This window comes from Polyodon spathula, chromosome 8 (assembly GCF_017654505.1).
Source record: "Polyodon spathula isolate WHYD16114869_AA chromosome 8, ASM1765450v1, whole genome shotgun sequence".
NCBI classification, from domain to species: domain Eukaryota; kingdom Metazoa; phylum Chordata; class Actinopteri; order Acipenseriformes; family Polyodontidae; genus Polyodon; species Polyodon spathula.
Window position 1 is genome coordinate 16,007,835 of NC_054541.1, and position 23,164 is coordinate 16,030,998.

The 23,164-nt window shown below is 41.3% G+C and overlaps 1 protein-coding gene across 2 annotated transcripts in view; it reads right to left on the reverse strand.

The window, feature by feature from the left end:
• LOC121319516 (uncharacterized protein KIAA0930 homolog) overlaps positions 1–13,741 on the reverse strand; it is a 54,773-nt gene extending 41,032 nt beyond the window's left edge. The window contains exon 1 of one of the 2 annotated variants that reach the window (XM_041257017.1): positions 13,304–13,741. In XM_041257017.1, the coding sequence (XP_041112951.1) occupies positions 13,304–13,448 (145 nt within the window). In that variant the 5' untranslated portion in view covers positions 13,449–13,741. The remainder of the gene's footprint in view (positions 1–13,303) is intronic. The other variant, XM_041257018.1, reaches the window with a different exon arrangement.
• Positions 13,742–23,164: the final 9,423 nt, after the last annotated feature.

Below are 23,164 nucleotides of genomic sequence, written 5' to 3' on the forward strand. Positions count from 1 at the left end.
GAGGATTGCACAGCACTTCACATGCAAGTAAAATGTAATATGTGAGCACGGGGAATTGCACTTTATTAATTCACGTGCAGTTGTACTGAGACTCCAACTGAATGATTGATTAGCAGTCGAGTCACGGTACAGCTGCATAAAAGCAGCAGGTTTTCACCCACTTGGGGTTGGGTGTTCGGTGAGTGGAGAACAGGATTGGAGACGGAGGTAAAAATAATAATAATAATAATAATAATAATAATAATAATAATAATAATTGTAAAATATCTGCTCACCGTGTTTTGTTTAGTCCGTTTTGTTTGTCTATTTATTTTGGCGAATGTGCCATGTCCTGTTTTTGTATTGTTACAACCGTTTCTTTTCTGTCTGTTCTGTTTATTTATTAAATGCTGAGCGAAACCATTCGCTCAGCTCCCCCAGACTCCACCTCTCTGTTTATTTTCCTGTTTCTGGTCCGACACCACAGACTCCGGCCATCTTTGTGACAATTACCCATCAGTCACTTCTAGTGGAAGCCAGGCATGTGTCATAAATGGACAACGCACGAAGCTCACTTACTCGTCTGGCAAACATAATGGCTATTAAAAACGCCACTTAACGAAACAGGGCGCAGTTCTGCTGACGCCATGGGCTCAAATGGGGGACCCATAAGGGCCCGCAGTACCAATTCTAGATCCCACTTGGGGACCATACTTTTCATGAGAGGACGAAGCCTCTGAGAATTGTAAAGCGTATCCGTGTCTCATTGTCCATAGCACCCAGGAGTCCTGGGTGCAGCCTTGCCATGGGTCGTTGCCGTTGGTCAGTCCGGTTGTGGGGGGGGGGGGGTTTGGTGGCAGCCGGGGCCCCTCTGGGGCAGTCTCCCTTGGGCTTGGGAGGGGGTGGGTCTTTCTTAGGCCCTGGTCTCGGTCTCCAGCCAGAGAACCAGTTACCTCTGGCCTGCAGTCGTCCCCTGCCGCTGGGCCTGCCTCTGCCTGCTTGTCTATTCTGGGGTGGATGGCAATGTTCAGACCCTTTCACCCTGGCAGACAGCCTTGATACAACATGGCATAGACTCCACAAGGTGTTGGAAGGTGCCTCAAGGGATCTTCATCCAGTCAGTCATTAATATTTCATGCAATTGGTGCAGAGGTATGCAGAGGATCGTGCTGACGAATGCATTGTTCAAGTTCATCCCAAACACTGATTATCAGGGCGAGGCCCAATCCAATCAGGCAGACAGGTCCTAATAAGTGTACATTCAATAACTTTAATACATACACTGACTCAGTTATCTCTTGTCTACAGTAAAGGGATGATGACATGAAGGGCACAGCACTTCAAAGGGAACCAGAACTGTTTGAAGTGAAGCCCAGGCACAGGAAACCCTACTCTAAAGGCAGAGGCTGGGACTTGGGTTAGCTCTGGACATGATGGGCCAAGAGACTGTAGGAGTCAGTGAGGTGACATTTCAGGATCGGAGGCAAGTCTAACATGTAGGCTACCAAGCAACTGACATCCCCCCCACCACCACTGCAGTGAATACAGCAAAAGAAGGGGGATGTTAGGATGCAGAGTGCATCAAATTTGAGATGGAGAGCATATGATGAATCGGTGATTCAATGAAAGAGAATGGCAGAGATGGAGGTAGCTATACTGTATATGTTCAGTCACATGCCACACTGTCACTTCAGTTACATTCCTACTAAAGCATTTGAACCGTGATTAAACAGCGTTACAATCTGGTAGTTGACCACATCAGGAAGGTACAAGCCTCCGTACAGACGAGAACTGCTGCACAAACCAATTGTTTGATTACTTGGATCAAGCTCTCCACAGGTGAGTGTCATTCAGAGTGAAGAAACAGCTGCTTGGATTTGCGTGGATTGTTTTATCCACAGTCTAACAGCAGCAATCATCTCAAATAACCCAATCAACACCAATGACTCTCACCTGATTGTCAGTGCCTGATTTCTGTGGAGAGCTCAGTCTAAATAACCAGTTCACGGAGCATTAACACATACCTACACAAAATACATACTGCGCACCTCAAAACGTGTGTAAGGTGTTGAAACGCTGTATCTGTTTGTGTTGTACTGTTGAGCTGATGAAACGATTACCAATCTTGTCAATTTAAAATCAATCCATCATTGCTTCAGTTATTCAGATAACTAACACAATTTCAGTCAATGACCAGTTTATGCTCTTTAAGGACATTTATTTACCCAATATAGCACGAATTCCAGAACAACAAGCCTAAATGAAAAAAAACAGTAAACTGACACAGCAGGTTTTACAGTGTGTGAAATCCCCAAAAGAAAATGACTGTGGGTATTCCCCTTACTGCAACCGAGGAAAGTCCCTCCACTTTTGCCAATCCTATCCCAGAAACCTGTGTTCCTGTTTCTTGTCCTGTTTCTAAACCCTGAGTGTGTGCTTAGAGGTGAACACTTTCCATAATACAGTAAAACCTCTGTTCCAAACTAATTGGGGCCAGGTGGTCTTTAAATGGAGACATTCAGAAAATAGATGTTCGGAAAAAGGAGGTTTTACTGTAATTGGTTTTGGTTTCACCCCCTAACCTTTTCCAGCTCAGTCAATCACCGAGTCACACTATCTCAGAACATCACAGGAGTAGCGGTTTCCTAGCTCTGTGTAATTGTCATGAATATTGTTTATATTAAATATATTGTTTTGGGGGATGCTGTAACCAGCTACAGGGATGAGGAGTTGAGCGCTTTCTCTGGGATCTGAATGGAGAAAAACACCTGAGGAACACTAAAACCATTGTTCAAATGTGGAACAGTTCCCTAAAATAAGGAACAGGCTTGCATTTTACATTTATCCTTAACCTTGAAAAGATTTCTAGTTTGTCATCGATCTTAGTATTTCTTATTTTAGCACAATTGAGCATTTTGTAGTTAGAGGGTGATATTTGTTTTAAAAGCAGAGAACCTACAAATATTGCAAGTAAAAAAAAAAATATATATATATATATATATATATATATATATATATATATATATATATATATATAATATATATATATAAAAAATACTAATATAATATATATATATATATATATATATATATATATAATATATATAATCAAAATCAACAGAGTTTAATAAAAATACTACAATAGTAACTAAAAACATAAAAATCGGGAAGAGAAAAAAAGCAACTGCCGTCTTGGCAGTTTAGCTACCAAACTTTAAAAAGAGAAGTTCTGATTATTATTAGAGAACTATAAAGTCTGTTGCAATAAATGAATATACCAAAAGAAACTAAATAAAGATGATGCTGTTGTTTATCAATATAAAACACACGCTGATGTTGATGTCGAGTAGATGGAAAGAACAACACAGTGTGTTCTGGAAATAGACCGCACAGATGGAAAGAACAGTACAGTGTGTTCTGGAATTAGACCGCAGGGTTCTACAACTGACCCTGCAGTGCATCATACCTACAGACAATATTCACTTCTTATCAGCACAACAAAACAATGAAAACAATGTTATCTATCTGCAGTCAGTAACGACTTACACTGCATCTCAGCGAATACTGACATCCCTATTTGTAAATGCACTTTAAACAAAATGTGGTGGTGTTTTTTTTTCTACAAAATCAAACATATTTATAAATCGGGTATGTGCTAGCACTGTTAGTACATATTCTTGTTATTTATACAGGTATATATGAACCTGAACTGAGGGTAAACTTGTAGTATCTGCACTCTACATCACAGGGTATTACAGCTTTCCAATTTCAATGAGCCCTGTGCATCCCTTTTAGGAAAGGAAATATACATCAGCAATATTATTAAAAAAAAAAAAAAGAAACCATCTAAAAAAAGATGGTTTTGAGTTGTTTATTGCTAGGTTAATAGCATTTTTTTTTGTTATCCCTTTCATAAAAGAGGCAAAGTTAGTACTTTTAAGAGAGGAAAATAAAGCTTCTAATTTTACACGGTTGCACCTTAGAACATTACAGCATATTTTTCCACATTCTACTTTGCCTCAAACAGAAACCACTCGTCACTGCAGCAAAGAGACGCTTCATGTGCAACTCCACGTAAACCTGTGACGCAGTGATGCTTGCAGACTATACAACTCTAACGGCGGTAACCAGCTACTGGCACACATGGATTAAGAAAGCACACAAAAAAAATCGATGCTACTGCAGTAATCAGGGTCGGGGTCAATCCCAATACCATTTCCAATTCCTTTTTAAAATTAAATTCCCATTCCCTTTTATTCAGTTCCATCCCATCCTTGATCACACTGCAATTGAAAGTACTGTATTCAAAGCAGCTTCTCACAGTGGCAACAACTGACTTCAATTGAAATCACTGTTAGTGAATTAAACTGGCTTCAAGAATTGCCCCCACAAGCCTGGTATCAACGATGCTGACAAAGCCCATAGTCCTGCAGCACTTCAGCTGATTTCTAGCGGGATGCGGTCTTTCTGATGGACACGTCTGCACAGCACAGACTGCCAAATGCAAAATGCCTGTCAAGGAGGGCTTGCCAAGTCACTTCCCACCAGATACAGAATTGTAATCCGTTGAGGGTCTGTTCCCTTTAAGGTGAATGCATTTCAAGCTCCGACACCCTTTATCTCTGTGCTTGGTAATCATTACCTGCTGATGGAGCTGCAGCTGCCCTCACACAATGGGGTGGGGGCAGGGTCCCCCTCACGGCAGCACCTACTGCACCTCTGATTCATATAGCTCCACAGCCTCCAGTGAATAACTGAATAGTCAGTAGCAGCACAATTCATCTTCTCTCCCGCTAGAGAGCCCATTGTACTGTTCATTTACATCAACAAGAAAAGCAACCCCTTGCTATGTAACAATGCTTCTGCTTTGATCACACTCCATTGCTGTTATTATTTTCTTGTAAGTTCTGAAGACGGGAAGTTCTCTTGAATTATTTACAGGACAGTCACAGTGTCCCCACATTGCCCTGTGAGTAGATATCTCAAGCCTGCGCTGAATTTGAAGGACCATCCTTAAGGGGTGATGGAACAGATTAGGTCTCCATGTTTCAAATCTGCCCTGGACTGGAAGGACCACCCTTTCACTTAGGGGGTGAGAGAGCAGTTCAGTATCAATGCCTCAAGCCTGCCCTAGACTGGAGAGGCCACCCTTTCTCTTGGAGGGCTCCTTTGGGGCTATAAATCTGTGGCGACCTACTCTAAAAGCTAATCATGGCCATATTTCAAGTACTGTAAGTTTCAGAGTACAAAAAACACATCCCTAATCACCAGTGACTGTAGACAACAGACCCAGATGAGCACTTAAAGCATACTGTATGTGGGATGCCAGTACGTCTTTTAATTATCCTGCTAGGTTGAGACTGGCTTTGGTGGATATTTTGTAGGACTTCCCCTCCAGCCTGAAGCTTTGTTACCTGTCCATGACTGGATCAGACACTTCTTGCAAATCTAACACTGACAGACAGAGAGAGCGAGAGAGAGAAAAAAAAACACATTTTCAGACCTGTTAATTTACCCAGCGAGACGGAGACAATGTATCTCAAGGATGCCAACTTGCTAATCGGATTTCCACAATAAAAAAAAAAAACTGTATGTGGACACACATCCCCTGCTATGGCTGTTAGTACAAAATTAGAGGCCTCAGTAACACTACAAGGTGGATCTCCAAGACCTACAGTAGGTCCATTATGTGCGCATACAAAAAAAATTAAATGCATCGATATCCCTCCAGATTGACTCTCAATAACCTGCGCTAAAGAACATTCTAATCAGATTTTGTCATAGTTTGATAAGCACTTCCCTAGATCTACAAATGAAAGTGTGTGTGAGTGGATGTGTATTGAATGGAATGATGTCAGCACACTACAGCACAATATACAATACAATAGGGATTTATAAAGCACCTTCCAAGAAACACCTTAAAACATATAGGTTTTTAATCTTAATTTAAAAGACCCCGATATGTTTTTACAGAGAATTCCATAAACAGGGACTGTGGTACCGGAATACCTTACCTCCCCTCACAGTTTTGAGCCGTACTGACAAAGATAAATAGTGGCTCCTGGATACAGGAATTTGCAAGTAACTTTATAAAATGTCATGGGCAAATTTGGCAATGCCTGAGCCTCACAACGCTTCCAGGGTGTGTGGTAATTCCATAACTACTGCATATGTGTCAAGTGTTACTGCTTACTTTAAGACCTCGTGAATTTGCGTTAATCTGTAATTTACAAAGTGCCTCAATCGAAACAGATCAGTTAGAAACGTTAATTATTAATATTAGGAATGTCTTTAAAATACACAAATTTTACTGATAATATCAACTTACTAAAGTTCAATTAGTTCTGTTGAAGGGGAAAAAAGATTTTAAAAATATGATTTGCCAAAGATATCCAGTTTAAGGATAACTGCGAGTGCAACGAGAGGCGTAGTTGTAAGTATGGTACAGCTGTACAGTATTTTGTTTGACTATATTTTTGTAAATAAGTTTAGAATTGTTTTATTTTTGCATTTTTGTTTCTTTAAATTAATATAATAAATGTCAAGGATGAGAAATTTAGTAGAATTTTGTGTTTTTGAGTGTGCGTTAAGTGTACTGTTCTCGCGGTTTATGTCCATAAACTTTCTAATTTCTGACGCACGACTCCAGATCTTCTTGAACACTTCTGTCTGCCCACAGAGAAACTAGAGCCTGCACTTCCTCAACACCCCAAGGCTGTACTTTTCTCTCATCACACTCGCTGCCCACCATGCTTGTTGTTTTTCTTTCTGGAGTGTACTGACTGATGCAACGTAATGACGACAATTCTTAACCCCGCCCCTGGTTCGGCTTGGCTTGCTGCCGGATTCAGATGTCTTTTGAGGCTGGAGTTTCACGTTTTGGTTCTTGCTCGGCTCGACAAATAGCCACTGGAGAACCACTCATACCAGTACCGTACCGAGCCCTCACGGGTCAGATGTGCTTGCTGTGACGGGTTTAATGTGCTGTAATAACTGCCAGGGTAGCGTAGTCAGAAAAAGCTATGTAAGCAATCGGCGCGTCTTCAGCACTAGCAATTATTAAAGAAGATATTTCTCACAATTAGTTCCAATTTGACACTTAAGTGAAACTCCTTGCATCTGTTTGCTACATTCTCCAGTTCTGTTATTCACAGAGGACCTCCTGAAACCTCAGCCCAGTGAGTCTGGTTTTCTCCCCCATAGAACCACTGTTAAAGCTGCCCAGCCAACTTTCTAGTACAGTGTTAGAGAAAGAAGTTGGAGACAAGCATCAAATTATGGATTTTTATTTGCAGGGCAGGATGTCAGCCATCAATTGAGGGAAACATGTTTTGCAGAAAGTCAGCCGTGGGACAGAAAAATATCTTTACGATCCTCACTCTCTTTAGAGAAGAATAATGTTTTTCAAAATTCAATTGCTTCTTTCTGCTGCAGCTAAGTTGTTTCTTGTTCGTTTTATAACATTTCAATTTGTACTCCTCTCAGAAAAAAATACTTCAGGTCCCACAGCTTTTCGACTGAAATTAATTTAAAAAAAAAAAAAAAAAAAAAAAAGATGGTTGTCCAGTCCTCTTGGCATTCCCGATATATTTTAAAACAAAGTTAATGAAGTGGTAACCAAATACCAGTTTGTGTCTCTTACATTATTGTCATTAGCAACATTATAAACACCCTCCCTTATTGTAATGAAAATCCTTGTTGTTTACTTATATTTGGGGGATGTGCAAAAGTACCATGCTGCTCTAACTTTAAAACAGTGGTTCAAACATGCAAACCCCTGCTTCCTGGTACCCTGTCACTTCCTGTGCTGAAGGTCAAATACAGGATCTGGCATGACAAGGTACAAGAAAGCAGCAGTGGTACTTGAAAATCTATATATACTAAATCAAAAAACGAAATCAAAACAAGTGAAAAAAAAACAACATTTTGAGCACAAATGTTGTAAATCTGCTGCGGTTAATCTTTTCGTAAGTCTGCTCTTTTTTTTTTTTTTTTTTTTTTTGATCTGCAACAAAATTATTGTGTTCATCGGTTTTGTGAGTTAATGGCTTCTGGCTGTGTGGGTTTTATTTTCTTTGCAAGCTCTGCAGTAAATTAGCTGTTCTTTTTGAAGATGAAAGCAACCCTGTCCTGTGACATTAACCCCGTAATGTGGATGCTTTGACATCTGCAGGGCACATACACACAAAAAAAATTAACACTGCAGGTTTCTACCATGGTGAATATACTCTTAAAAAAAAAAAAATACAAATATATGTATATGTGAAATGTAATAAAAACTGTTATACTGTACTTCAGTAAGGATGGCAAAGCTACTTAACTTTGAGTTGACTCTATTATTAAAATGTAACTGTGACACAGACATACATTATGCACATAAAAACATACAGCAGACTCTTGATACACCAGCTTGTGCTAAAGCGTGTCTCTACCAGGTTTCATCACAATGGGAGGTTCAAGATCTAAAATATGGTGATATGCAATATGCACTGGCGTGTCAGCTGTCTGTATCCAAGTCGGTGGTGAGAGATACAGATATGCTAAACCTGTAAGTTTTGCTAAAGGTATAATCCTTGATCAAACAGATTGCTGTGTTAATTTAAATATGTTTGCAGTGAGATTGGATTCATTGCATCTCAACATGAAGCAGGTTTCAGAGTTGTATTAGAGAATGCAACAATGAAACACATTCCTATAAGCCCACTGCTATCTCCCACAGCACCTCAAAGGGATGGACATATCACTTACAACCCAAATAAACAGCAGACTGCAGCAGTACACCAGGAACTGAACCAGAACTGTGCAATGTCAGCATGGATAGGGCTGTTGTTGGGAGTCATAGTTAAGAGACTACCATTTGTGTTTCTCCAAGATTGCAAGCACTAGTGGAATGGCATTATGAGGCAAATGGGAGCCGTGACCGACACTGTCTTATAATCAGCCATATAAAGGGCTCTGCAATACTGTATAACTATGTGTTTCCCCTTTCACTTTAAGATCTGCCCGTTACCAAGCTACTGAACCCTGGAGCCTAAGTACCAGCCTGGGAAGTCTCAGCTTGAAGGTGCAGTGCCTGACCACTTGGGGCTGCTGAAGCCTGTTCTGGTGAACTATCCATAGCTGAACAAATGTGTCCCCCCAGTCAAGATCGGCAACCACACTGGAATGATTCCCCTGGCACTCCAAGCTTTTACTGGAAGAGCCACTGGGTATGCTTAAGATTCACCTTTAAGCAAAACAGCCCAATAACAGCAATCTTCAAATACATTAATATACAACCTCTTCCTCAATGATCCATTTCCTACTAATGCAGAATGACTGCATTTGATATTTTATCCTCCCCCAAAAATGTGTTTCTACAATGGTGACAGCAAAGAGTAAACTAGGCTACTGCTCTACACAAAAAAAAAAAAAAAGGAAGCAGCAGCAGCTTGGTACAAGGATGGGGAACTTCACCACTGTGACATCAGTCTTGTGGTCTTTGACTTAGGCACTGTTGGTTGCTTGTTTTTAGCCCTACTGCACCAGAGGCAGCCGTTGAAACTGGAGTGTGAACAGATGTGATACAAGAGATATACAAAGAAACATGTGACTCTGCATTGGCCAAGAGCACAGTCTTCAGCGCTGTGGGTGGTGGCTCACCAGGCTAGCACACACGGGCTGGAGGGTAGGGAGATACTACAAAGGCACTAGAATTTAGCCTAGTATATATCTCTATAGGTTTTTTTTTTCTTACCATCTGTTGCTATTTTAAAACTGGACATTTAAGGTTGTAATCTCATCTTGGGGTTCTTGTGGTTTATCCTAACCCCTTCATGGTATTGAAGCCTTTATTATGCACATAATATTACCAATAATGACAAATTGTGCTTGTTAAAAGACCAATGGCTGGATTCCCAGACCCTGATTATCCCTACTCTTAGATTACTTTACCTAAAGTAAGATTAGGTAGTCTAAGATTAATGCTAATCAGGGTCTGTGAAGCCAGCCATAAGAGTGCTTAACTGATACATCAAAAGGTTTTATTCAAACTGTTAGGTAACAGGGCAAACATTGCAGGTACATGTCCTATACGAACACTGATAACAGGTCAGTGATTGGGTAACCCCCCCCAACACCATCATTTTAAGCAAGGGCCTGAGCCAGTGAATTGCACAGTGGGTCAGATTGTAACTCACCTGTATAATCTGTGAATTAGTCACAAAGCATGACCTTGCCAGGCATTATGAGGATTTTCCAGTTTTTAGTGCCCAGATACACCACTGAAGAGTGCTGGTTAACAAACACATGACTTATTACTTTACAATACTGAAATTGCAATATGCCATGATCTTAAAAGACTGTCCTCGGAAACACAGAACACAGAATGTCTGCAGTGATTTTAATTCAGAATTACAGTAGCCGCGCCTGTATGACCCCATGGTAGCTCTGAAGGTCAATGGAGTTGAAGGTCAGCAGTTAAAAGGGACTTGGAGCTGAATAACTATCGTTGCCTTGATTCATACTTTTGTTTCTTCGAGGTCCGATAACTGCAGTGTGCTCTTTGCAGGCCTACCTGAAAGTTTTATCACATGTTCAGAGTGTTTAAAATGCTGCTGCAAGAGTGTTAACTAAGTCTAGGAAATCACCCTGCCCCCTGTCCCGGTCTTTAAATCGCCTTTAAAAAACATCTGTTTGAAAAAGGCATTTCCTGGTACACTGCCTTAAGGTTGTGAATTGATTATAAATATCTGACCAACAACGAATGACGATTCTTATTCATTTTAAAACTATCAGTTTTAGTTTTATTTTGCTCTGCTGAAATTAGTTTAGCGTTTTGAGAGGACCTGGTCTTTAAAAGGCACTAAAGTGTAACGTTGTTGATATTTGAATTGGCTCAACTGTCAGATGACTGTATTGTTTTCTACAGGGCACTGGTGAGAACCTTTAGCAAGGTGTCTTGCTTGAGTATTAACCAGGACTCAGATACAGTAGTGTGGGCACAATTATTGCACCATAGTACATGTGTAACAGTATATTTGAAGAAGCACTGGTTGCGAAGCACTTTAGTGACAACAAATGACCCTGTTCATATTTAGTCATATTACAGAATATATAAACGACTATCAAAAAGATCTTGCGGTCATAAATTACATCTGAAATAAAAACACACTTTCTACAGAAACTCTCACCTTTCTTTTCATAGGTTATTACTGTATAGAGTTTTTTTTTTTTTTTTTATTACAGAAATAAGGTACAAATTATACTTGTTATAATGTCAAATTGTTTTCCAACTAATTCGACATTAAAGAATATTACTTAAATTTGAAAAATTTGAAAATTACAAAAATGATTCTTCCAGCTGATATCCTTTGAGGACATTTTCCTGAACAAAACATGGTGTTTAAAAAGCTGTTTGTACTGTGCTTGCAAAGAATCATCATTGGCCATAACAAAGATGTCTGTGAGGAAGATCTGAATACAGTGAAAAAAATATCTAAATGATACTAGCTTTGATGTTGATAAGATCAACTCAAGAACCCTCAGGAGGAACTGCCCAGCATATCAAGCTATCCTGAATGCTCTGGGCTCAGCCAGCAAATCAGCCTGTCTGAAGTAACCACTACAGTCAACTTACAATTAGAAGCATATCAAAATAAATATGTCTTTTTGTAGTAAACTGAATCTTGTACAAAGCTGTACAGTACCACAGAAATTTGGAGCTGTTTTTGGGGCCTATGCTCTTTGAAAAATGAAAGTCTGTTCTTGAAGCTCGGAGAATAAGAGACCAGTGCTCGACAACCCTTTCTGAAGCTTCCACTTCAGACATCAGGCAGCTACCTTCCTGACCTGTCTCCACAAAAGAACAGCACACTCAAACAGACTGCAACACGTTGGCTACACCACTAACGGGAGGGGGAATCATGTACTTGCATCATATAACATATTGTCAGAGAGGACCAACACTACATCATAGCTAATTGTTGTCCACCTCATGGTTCTTGACTAATACATGAATGCGATTTATAGTTTGTATGAATGTAATCTTCCTACCTCATTTAAAGTTTTGTCTTTTAACAAAATAGTTCCACATAAATTATCATTTTATCATTTGAAATTAGCCCATCACCATCACAACCAGTTTTCTTTGTACATATCATAACCTCTATCTTTTGATACAGCACTGCAAGGGCTGCCTTGTGACTTTGCCTACGATTAATACCCTAAACTATTATTTCTACTGTGCTAGATTGTTCATGGAAAGAACCACAGATTGTCAATTAAAGACTGTAGAGCAAATTACAATAAGAATCTGGGATGAATGTTAGGGGTCATTTAAATTGCCTGGAAGAAATGGTGACGGTCGTTATTACATAGCAGTTTGATCCAATACTGGTTTTACTACAAGTTTAATAAGACACACCTCAGCTTGTTACCTATACACACTGGATAATCAAGCTTGCAGTAAAACCTGGAATGGATGCCGATGTGCAGCAGGGAGATGCACCTTTTAAATATTACAGCATTAATTACAGGTCAGCTGGAACTATTTGCATAATGATTTAACCCATGTCTATGAACACTACATAAACAGTGTGTGCAACAGAAGGTGTTTCCTTTTTTTTTGTCCAACGCCTCTATACAAAATGACCCTTAATAAATCTTGACATCACAGTAGCCTTAGCTAAGTCAGTTTCAATCTGCTCTAACCTTCCAAGGCACAGGTAGTATTTAGAGAGTAGTACTTTTTGCTTGTATATGTTACTTCTAATATTGCATTCAAGCAACATGCAGATACTGTTTTATTGACATGTTTGTAAAAGACAAAGCATTCTGATAACATGCTGCAGAAACCTAGGAGCTAGATCGTTTAGCAGCAGTTTACAGTAATATAGTATGCATTTTCACCCACTCTAATTTGGTTATCAGACTGTACCAGTCGATATGGCTCTTTGGGGCAAGCAGACTACAGCAGGGAAAAGCTGTCCTGTATTCTTCATTACGGTTGTGAGGTAGTCGTATGACCGTGATGTACACAAAAATTTACATACAAATAACAACGTACACTAACCACGTTACCTAAAATAAATAGTATTGTCACGAACACTAAACTCCGTAGGAAGGACGTTTGTTGAAATGCTTGTCTGGTAAGTCTTTGTGGACATTCGACACACGTCCCCTGCTTAAAAATGACACCGACTAAGTCATTATGGCATCTGTTTCGTCCGAAAGATTAGCACAAAACCCTAGTAAGAGGCTAGACAGTCTCACGCAATCCGTAGCTTTTTATAGGTTGCAGTACTAGTGGTTTTATTTAAAACATACAAATCCAAACTTGACTTACCTAATTCACTGATCTCATGGCTGATACTCAGCTTGTTCTTCTCATCCGCTATCGCTCTGAGCATTTGATGCAAAGATTGGTCCAACTCTCCATTCTCCTCCTCGGGTTCAGCTCCAGCACTTGTCTTACTCTTAACGGATGCCATCCCCACACTGAGTTCATGTCAGTCCCGCTTTAAGAAAACCCACCCTTCTGCCACTGGGAAAGACTGGGGGAAGGGAAGGAATGGGGGGGTAGGAGATTCCCCCGTGCGCGGACCGTCGGCTGTCGTTTTGTATTTTGCGTTTGCTTGTCAAGCTCCCTTTATTTACTCACCTTCCTCCCAGCCACTCGCTTGAAACGAGATGGCAGTTCTTACTTACGGGTTTTTCCAAGGCGAGAACGTGTAACCGAGGATCTCTCTTCCGTCTACTTTGCTATGAGATCATCTGAGGGGGGAAAAAAATCGGGAACACCCCTCACACTTCCTGCAACACAGCCTGACAACTTAAAATTTAAAGGGACAGAGCCGTGATGTCTAAATAAAAGACTCCCCAGGCGTCATTAAATTCTTAATATTGTTAATAATAATTAATTTGGTCTTTACATTCCAGTGTTTAATAAAATAGACTTTTTTTTTTTTTTTAACTAGCCTGCGTTACCACGACTTGCTAAGTTTGCCTCAGGCGGGTCCTTATGAGTATAATATGTTAAGCACAGTAAATGCAAGACATTAAAAACAAAACAAACAAACAAAAACAGCAACACAGTTGTCATGTATGGTCAATTAAGGTAAATGATAAAAAAAAAAAAAAAGCTAGTAGTCATGTTTGCAATTCATTACACAATTACAATCTGTTTAAAGGCAGGGTTTATGAGTTTATACGCAATTGTTTAAACGAAGATATTTTTTTATAAGGTTTTAATGCTGTTTTTGTTTAATTCCAGGGAAAACAGTTGTCATCCTACTTGTATTCAATAGTTTCTCTATTACTGAAAAGGGGAAAGCGTTAAGTTTAAAAAGAGTTCATTTAATACATTTTTTTACCCTGTGCAAAAAATAATATCTTCGCTTTAAATACTATTAGATTTCAAAGGTTTATATAGGATTTAATTGGATTTAAACAAACAAACAACAACAACAACAAAAAAACATATAGGAATGATTTTAAAGTTCTAATGTGATTTAATAGGATTTACAGCAAGACTAGTGGTGAGGATTGTATTGCCCATTTTTCCTTACTCAGATCCAATACTTACTAAATATCTCTGAATATATAATTGTCTCTTCTTTAAAAATGTACTAAATATTTTAATGAGCAGGACATCCCACAAGTAGAATGCTACCCTGAAATGTCCTACTTTTTCTAGGAAAGCAGCATAGCTGGGAATGGGGAGTTTGTTGTCGGATAACTTCACTCAGACTACTTGCTTACTAAATATCTTGCTATCCCTCAATAGAAAATGGACTCCTCTTTTAAAATTGCTATTGATTTTAATGAGCAATCCGTCTCACAAGTTCAGTGGTTCTCTAAATATGATTCATTTACTAACAATGCTGAATGACTGGGTGGAGCATTGGTTCTCTATTTTACCCAGAAAATGTTTTTCCTAAGTGGTGATTGGTACAATATTCAATGTAGTGGGGTCCTCGGCAGTCCTTCGCCAGACATCTTTCTATGAGGGTAAAATGAAGAGAGAATGTCATACCTGGTCACTCCGCATTGGTAGTAAGTGGATCAGCACTTGTGGGAGGGACTGTTCATTAAAATATCTTGCATATTTTTAAAGAGGAGTCGATTTTCTATCGAGGGATACCAAGGTATTTACTGAACAAGTAGTCTGAGTAAAGTTATCCTGCAACAAACTCCCCATCCCCAGCTGTGCTGCTTTCCTAGAAAATAGAACATTTTGGCGCAATCATTCTAATTCTGAAATGTCTGCTCATTAATATAGTTACCATATTTTTCAAGCATAGAACACACTTAACATACTCTTTTGGCACATAGATACAAAATAACAAGTGCAGAGTAAAGGGAAGGTCGAGGTGATTTTGACTGCAGGAGACACAAATGTGTTTTTGTGTTACGTTGGGTGGCAGGGTGTTAATTGTAGACTTAATTGGCTACTGTATGAAGATTAGTTAAATACTGGTAGCCCATCACAGTTCCATGTAAGAGATATTAACCTCTTGGTAAAGCTCATATACATTGGTACAAAGTACCATTACATTTATAACTAATTTAATCAGAAGATGTATTTTTGTGATTCATGTAATTATATAAATTAATATGTTGCAGAAGTTCAGAAACTTGAGGTCCTACTTATAGTCCTATAAAAAAAAAAAAATTACCTTTTTTGGGGTTTTTTTCCCATCCGAACAAGTCGCCTTGGATAAAGGTGCCTGCTAAATAAACAAATAATAAGTAGGGCCGTGATGTGAGGAAGGTTTTTTAAGGATGGAAGAAATGTATGGACCTGTAGCTGAAATGTCCTGTATAGGAAATACTGTATAAACCAACCAAAGCATATGTTTTCTACAATTTAACATTTCCTGAGGGGCTCACATGGTTAAACAATGTGTGATGGGGTCATACATCAGAGGAGTGCAGGTTTGCATGTACAAAGTTGACACTCTTTGCTGGAGACTTGTGGCAAAGTGGTTGGTAAGGGGAACAGATGTCGCGGTGATGCGGTGCAGGAGTGATGAACAGACAACAGTGATTCAGTGAATAAGTGCTTTATTGCTCTTTTCCAGGTCTGGCGACCATCAAAAATAATAAATCCCCGGCAATACACAACAATGTGTAAAGCACGGGGATAATGAAAACAAGGGCAGTCCTGAACAAAAACAACGGTACGGTCACCAGTCCTGGGTGATCGAAAACGTGCAGGTGCTCAGTGCAGTGGTGCTCCGGATAGTGCTCTCCTTTCGACAGCTCCGGAGACGTGCGTTAACTGTCTAGTGCTGAATACAAAAACAGACAGTTACACGGACAGACACAACAATACAAAACACCAACACAATCCACTCTGAGAGCTCCTCTCTCAGTCCTTCTCTCTCTCCACTCGTTTAACCCAAACGAAGGAGAAGATCAGCGTTACCCTGGCCCCTATATTTATCTATACTTTACCAAGCTTTGCTGTGCTTTTGTTATGCTAAACTTTTATGCGCTAACCAAGGTTAGGCATGTCCTATAATGTCTGATAAATTGACCAGTTAGGGCTGGATTGTAAATGTTGTTTACTCTGAATTCTCAACAGCACAATATGAAGCCACTTCAGAAATCCCGTCAGACCACTACAAGCCCCTAAATTTAAATGTTTAAGCTATTTAATGGTGGTTTGGTGAAACTATTGGGTGGGTTTCTAGTTTCTGAAGAAAATGTGATAATGATGATTTGGAGGAAAGAGCTCTGAGAAAATAAAAAAATGATAAAGGTTCAAAAGGGGCTGTTGCAATAGCTCTGAGAATCAAGCCCTTTCGTTTTTCTGGAAGTTTCTTTAGATTTCATTGGAATTGTTAAATGTTATGTGTGATGAATCCCTTATACAAGTTTACCATGGTATTTTTGCATGGTAATTTTGCAGTTCCTTTTCACTGGAATGACAATCGTTACCGAATAGGAAGAGCCCTCTCTGACTGTCAAACACTGAGCATATATAAAAAAGTTACCGTATTAGGGCCCTGCTGTGAGAAGGAAGTCCCTCCCACCTCCTGCTGAAGAGGGTTTTCCTCACAGTAGCATATCGCCATTTTCTCTTTCACTTCACTGAGACAGGTCACAGATTCCCTCGTGCGTCTTTGTTCTGGAAGTTGGCTGATTTGTTTGGTTCTTCAACCCTACAAATTTATTCACACAGTAAGTTACACTCTTAAGATTGATCTTGCCTGAGTCTCATGTCAGTATTATTGATTAGAGCCACTGCCTCCAGCACCAACACCTTCACCACTGTCCCTGGAGATATGGGACTGGCTGGTGCACCCTGAGGCGGACCTCTTCCACGACCTCCCCGTAGCTATCAACACTCTGTAGTGTTGATATGGGGGAGGTGGGAAGAATGGGAGCAACAACATCACCCGGCATCCTTCCCAGAGGTTGCCCGCATGGTCCTCAATTACCTGGCGGTAGACATGGGGGGGACCCCAGTCATTCAAACAGAGAGGGTGGAGCTGCCGTTACAAGAGCCAGAGAGGGAATAGCTGCCGTCCCGAGAGCCAGAGAGGGAGAAGCTGCTGTCCCGAGAGCCAGAGAGGGAGGATCTACCGTCCCAAGAGCCAGAGAGGGAGGAGCTGCCGTCCCGAGAGCCAGAGAGGGAGTAGCTGCCGTCCCAAGAGCCAGAGAGGGAGGAGCTGCCGGCCCAAGAGCCAGAGAGGGAGGAGCTACCATCCCAAGAGCCAGAGAGGGAGTAGCTGCCGTCCCAAGAGCCAGAGAGGGAGAAGCTGCCGTCCCGAGAGCCAGAGAGGGAGGAGCTGCCGTCCCGAGAGCCAGAGAGGGAGGAGCTGCCGTCCCGAGAGCCAGAGAGGGAGGAGCTGCCGTCCCGAGAGCCAGAGAGGGAGGAGCTGCCGTCCCGAGAGCCAGAGAGGGAGGAGCTGCCGTCCCGAGAGCCAGAGAGGGAGGAGCTGCCGTCCCGAGAGCCAGAGAGGGAGGAGCTACCGTCCTGAGAGCCAGAGAGGGAGGAGATACCGTCCCGAGAGCCAAAAGGGGAGAAATTTGACGTCCCGAGAGCCAGAGCGGGAGGAGCCATTGCTGCCAGAGTCTAGAGGGGAGGAGCAGTCACTACCAGAGCCCAGAGGGGAGGAGCCATGGACCAGGGAGCCAGAAGGGGAGAAGGCTGATGCTCCACAGCAGCCTCTACATGTGCTGCTAAGAGTAGCCCAGCGAAGGCGCACCCGATCCTTACGGCAGGAGGTACCAGCCCTGCCTCAGAGGCCACTAGAATGGCCACAGCCACCAACGCTGGTGGTGGAGGGGCTGCAGCCTTTGCCGCCGGAGGAGCTGGAACTGCTACTACCAGAGTGGCTGCAGTCCTCGTCTGCTGTTCCAGAGGGTCCGCTGGTCCCGCCTGCTGTTCCAAGGGAGCAGGGATGCCGTTCCCACCTCTGCCAGCAGAGGGAACTGGGCCACAGTTCCCGCCTCCGCCACCAGAGGGATTCGGGCTGCCGCCGCCACCACCAGAGGGAGCCGGGCCGCCGTTCCCCCTGCCGCCACCAGAGGGAGCCAGGCCGTCGTTCCCACCGCTGCCACCAGAGGGACCGAGGCCGTCCGTTCCTACCTCTGCTGCTGGAGGGTCTGATGATGCCTGAGGGTCAGATGCTGCTAAGGGGACCCACACCGTCCGAGGATGCCACACCCACACTATCCAGGGGTGCTGCCTGCCCGCCAGCACTGCATCTACTGGAGGGTCCAGGTCCCCTGACAGCGTCGCTTTACTTCTTTGGAGGTCCAGGGCCCCCTCAACCAAAGTAGGCTTAGGGGCTCCGACATCAACCCCACCCACCACTACCACCGAAACACCTCACCCAATGGACATAATGGAACTCTTGGTGGAAGGGGGGGAGTTGTCCGATTGTACTTTGTACGTGGGGGAGGTGTGTGGCAGAGCAGAGCTCTGTCCTGTATAGATTGGCAGGGATGGAGTTAAATTCCTCTACCTGCCTGGGTTTATTGTGCTCAGGTGGCTGGGGATTGATTGAAGTAATTAACGATCAATCAGCACCCAGCCACCTGACATAAAAGGAGGCCTCAGCTTCCCACTAAAGAGAGGAGGGAGATGATGACGCAAGCTGATAGTTGTGCTTGCTGCTTTTTGGTTTGCTGTTTTGGTTTTTTGTATTTTCTGGTCTAGTGAAGGCATCACCCAGCCTGGAAACCTTTATTTTGTAAGTTTTGCTTTGTGTTTTTGTTTTTTGTGTTTAAAACTTTGTTTTGGCCCTTGTGCCCTTTTATTTTGTGTTTATTTGTTAATAAAAGTATTATTTTTGACCTGCAGTCTGTCTCTGGGCCTCTATTCACTTGTCAGCCTGTCAGACAGTGACTTTCTTGTGTTGCTACGCAACCAAATGCTAACCAATACATATGCAATCCACTGATAGCTAGGTTGTGCTTACGTACTACGGCGCAACTTGTACAGTAGACGTGATGTCACACCAAGCGTGTCTGTTTGCAAAATGCTAGGATGATGAAACTCTCACTGACCCAGGCGTGCTGGCACTTTAAAGTCTCAGGGCCAGGCTAATGTCAGAGTGAGGGGAAGGATTTTATCTATGCCTATGTCAGTTCAAAACAGATCAATTTAACTTAACAGTAATGAAAAACATAAAACAATGTGAAGCAAATCTGCTTAAATGTGTAAATGATGTAAAATGTGAGGTGCGAAATTATACGTTTTATCTCACCTGCTTCTGCTGGTTTAGATAGACGGGATGAGATTGCTTCTTGGAAAAAGTATTTACAAAAAGAACGACTCGAATCTAGGTATTGGTTTAAAATCAGATTCTTTGCTATTAAATTGTGTTAAGTTTACAAGTGTGGTAATAATAATGCGATTATAAGTTAAAAATGGTTATAGTGATTACAAAAAATTATTATAGCGATCAAAAATGCATCATTCTTAGACAAACCTCTCTTATAATCACACTGTATTCCAAAATACTTATTAAATGCAAATATACTTTTTAAGCGAACAATGAATCACAATGACCAGTAAGTTACTAGATTGGTCCCCAATTATTAAATAACAAACATAAGAATATTTGCCTGTTCAAAATTTAACCTTATAAAAGAGTTACACACATTTAGATGTATTTGCATTCAAACCGTTCTCAGAAATACCAATGCATTAATTACTAGGCCTTCTTTAAATGAACAGTAAGAGAAACAACACAAAGCATTACAATTTAATTATAACAACAAGCTACATGGGAGTGCTCGGCCGTATTTACAAATCAGAAGAATTGACAAGGATGCTTGAAGATGGCCGAGTTCTCCCAGGAAAAGTTCTTAGTCTGAGGTTCAACACGCTGTCGATCCCTCAGGATCTGTGTATGTTACCTACCTATGTGTATGTGTGTCGCTACCTAAAATGTATGGTCTGTATTCATGATTGTGTGTGCATCCCTATTTAAAATGTACCTTCCTATGTGTGTGTGTGTGTGTGTGTGTGTGTGTGTGTGTGTGTGTGTTTGTGTGTGTGTGTGAGATTCACTCCAAAATGAAAATGAATCTATTGAACTCATGGCGTGTTTGCTCATGAGTCTTTTCCCTATTTGAATGGAGACCCCCGTCCATGAGCACGTGGAGGGATGCTCGTCTCTGCCTAAGTCTCTCCCTCTACGTCTTTTCTGAGTCTCTTTACAAAATGAGCCCATTTTGCATGTGTTCAGTGTCCATATGTATCCTGTGTTCCGTAGCAAGTCCTTCGACCTGTAGTCAGTTTGGGTTTCTCATTTTTTTGTAGGTACATGACAAAACTGCACACTCTCTCTTTTGTGAAAGTCTGCGTGTGGCAGAGCAAAGCTCTGACATTTAGAAATTGGCAGGGGTGGGGTTAATTTCCCCTACCTGCCTGGGTTTATTATGTTCAGGTGGCTGGGGTTGATTAGTTGATTAGGTTAATTAACGATCAATCAGCGCCCAGCCACCTGACATAAAAGGAGGGCTCTGCTTCTCATTTGGGAAGAGGGAGCTGAGGAAGCAGGTTGGTGTTTGTGGGGTTTTGTATTTGTGAATCCAGTGAAGGCATTGCCCAGCCTGGAAACCTTAATTTTGCAAGTTTTGTTTTTGTATTGCTTTATTTGTGTTTAAATCCCTTTATTTTGCCCTTGTGCACGTTTATTTTGTGTTTATTTATAATAAAAGTATATTTGTTTGAACTGCAGTCTGTCTCTGGGCCTCTATCCACTCACCAGCCTGCCACACTGCGGTTTTCCGTTTTGCTGATAAGCACTTTTTTTATAAAGTCCATTGTTACGCTATTTTACAAACGTGCTATTTTACAAAAGTATGTTGTTTGCGTATCTGCATTTTATTCTGCATAGCATTTTTTTTATATTATTATTTTTTTTTTTATGATGCATGGTTTGGTGTAATACCAATTCACATGGCATTCACATGGCTTTTTTATTATTATTGTACTACACATTTCAAGTTTCACAGCTGCATTCCTTGCAGTAAAGACAATTTGATCTATTGCTTGTCCTTTCTCATAAAGGTCCTCTGTTATGGCCATGCTTATCCTATTTCTCATTTCTGTACTGTGCTTGAAGTATTGGTTAAGTTAACTATTTCAACTCCTTCTAAGAACTGAAAAACTTTAATAATGTCCCCCCTTTGGGGGACTCCTATACCGGCAGACAGACATGGAAGAGAGGACTGCTCTATTTTGTACTTTGAAACCTGCAGGTCTTCAGAAATTACCTACTGTGCCACCCGAATATGTGTAGCAAAAAAATTATAATTTTTTATTTCAGTGCAACTTTATTGAAAAACAGCTTTAGATATTTTGCATGTACCTTAAAACCGCAGCTTACATTCAAAGTAACTCCGGCCAAACCAACTTCCTGTTAACAACTTATGATGCCAAATCCAGATTTGCTATTTTGTTTTAATGAGCCTTTAGGATCCTCACTCTCACAGCCTGCTTGTTCCTGGCTGTGGGATTGGCTTGGACACTCACCCATTTCACGCTTCTGTTCTAGATCATCCACCAGTCCATCCAGTTCACCCCCTCCCCCCAGGAAATCACTTTCATCTATGGAAAAGAAAACACTGAATACATTTAAAGTGTAAACGTTTAAAAAAGATATATGCATTTGTAATGAATCTCCTCCTAGCAGGTGATCAGTTAATAATACTGACATCAACATAAGACCCGTACTTACCTATCCACTACAGAGCTTGCTCTGTGGCTAAACGGCAAGATGTTCATCTTTTTTGCAGTGTGCATCCAGCCCTTGTCTTACTATGCAATTCACTAGTTTGAGATGCCAATTCATTACACAGGCCAAATATAGGTATAATAAGTACACAGTGTACGGTAGGCCAATTTATTTCATATTCAGTATTTCTTCAGTCTTTCCATATACAATGAAATGCTGTAAACACTCTTATACACAATGCAGTAAGTGATGGAAGACTTATAATGTTTTTATTATTTTTATTTAGTGTGCAAATTATTTTACCTCTGATTTTGTGTCCAATTTGAAATGACCAATAATTTTCCCCCTCACCACAGCAATTCCCCACACAGAACTAAAGGTTTAGTGGGAGTCCTCCAATCCCATGGCTGAGCCAGCTTGCTCTTTTACACCCAGGAACTCGAGAGTGAATTTCAGTGAACAATCGGCCTATGGAGGACAAAGACCAGCCCTGCGGGTGTCCGCTTTTGAGTCCACTGGGCTTCTGGTCAGCAGGGTTGCCTCCCTAACCCACTAAAGCTCCTTAGTCAATGCGACGCTCCCTTCGGAATCCCCAGCGAAGACTGGCCACTTTATATAGCCAGGATGTAAACCAGTGCTGTATAACTCACCCAGCACAGAACCCAGCTTTGCTTTCACCAGGTGAGCCACTCTTAGAAGCTTATGTTTCTTTGAACACCTATAGTTTTTTACTCACTTTAACCTGCCTGTTTTGAATCCTGTCATCCTCTAGCACATTAAACAGAGTATAACATCAAAAGCTTCATTTTCGCCCCGATGCGAAGGGTTTTAGTAGCAGTAGGGTCTCTGCTTGAGTCTAGCTTCTCACCCAACTCTCTCTTCTTCCCCTGGCTTTCATCGCTGTCATCTGCAAAGCCTGTTAAATCATAAAAAAACACACAGCTAAAGTGAGAGGTGCAGTTTACAACTCCACTGAGCGCCTGCTGTTCCAGCCTGGGCCG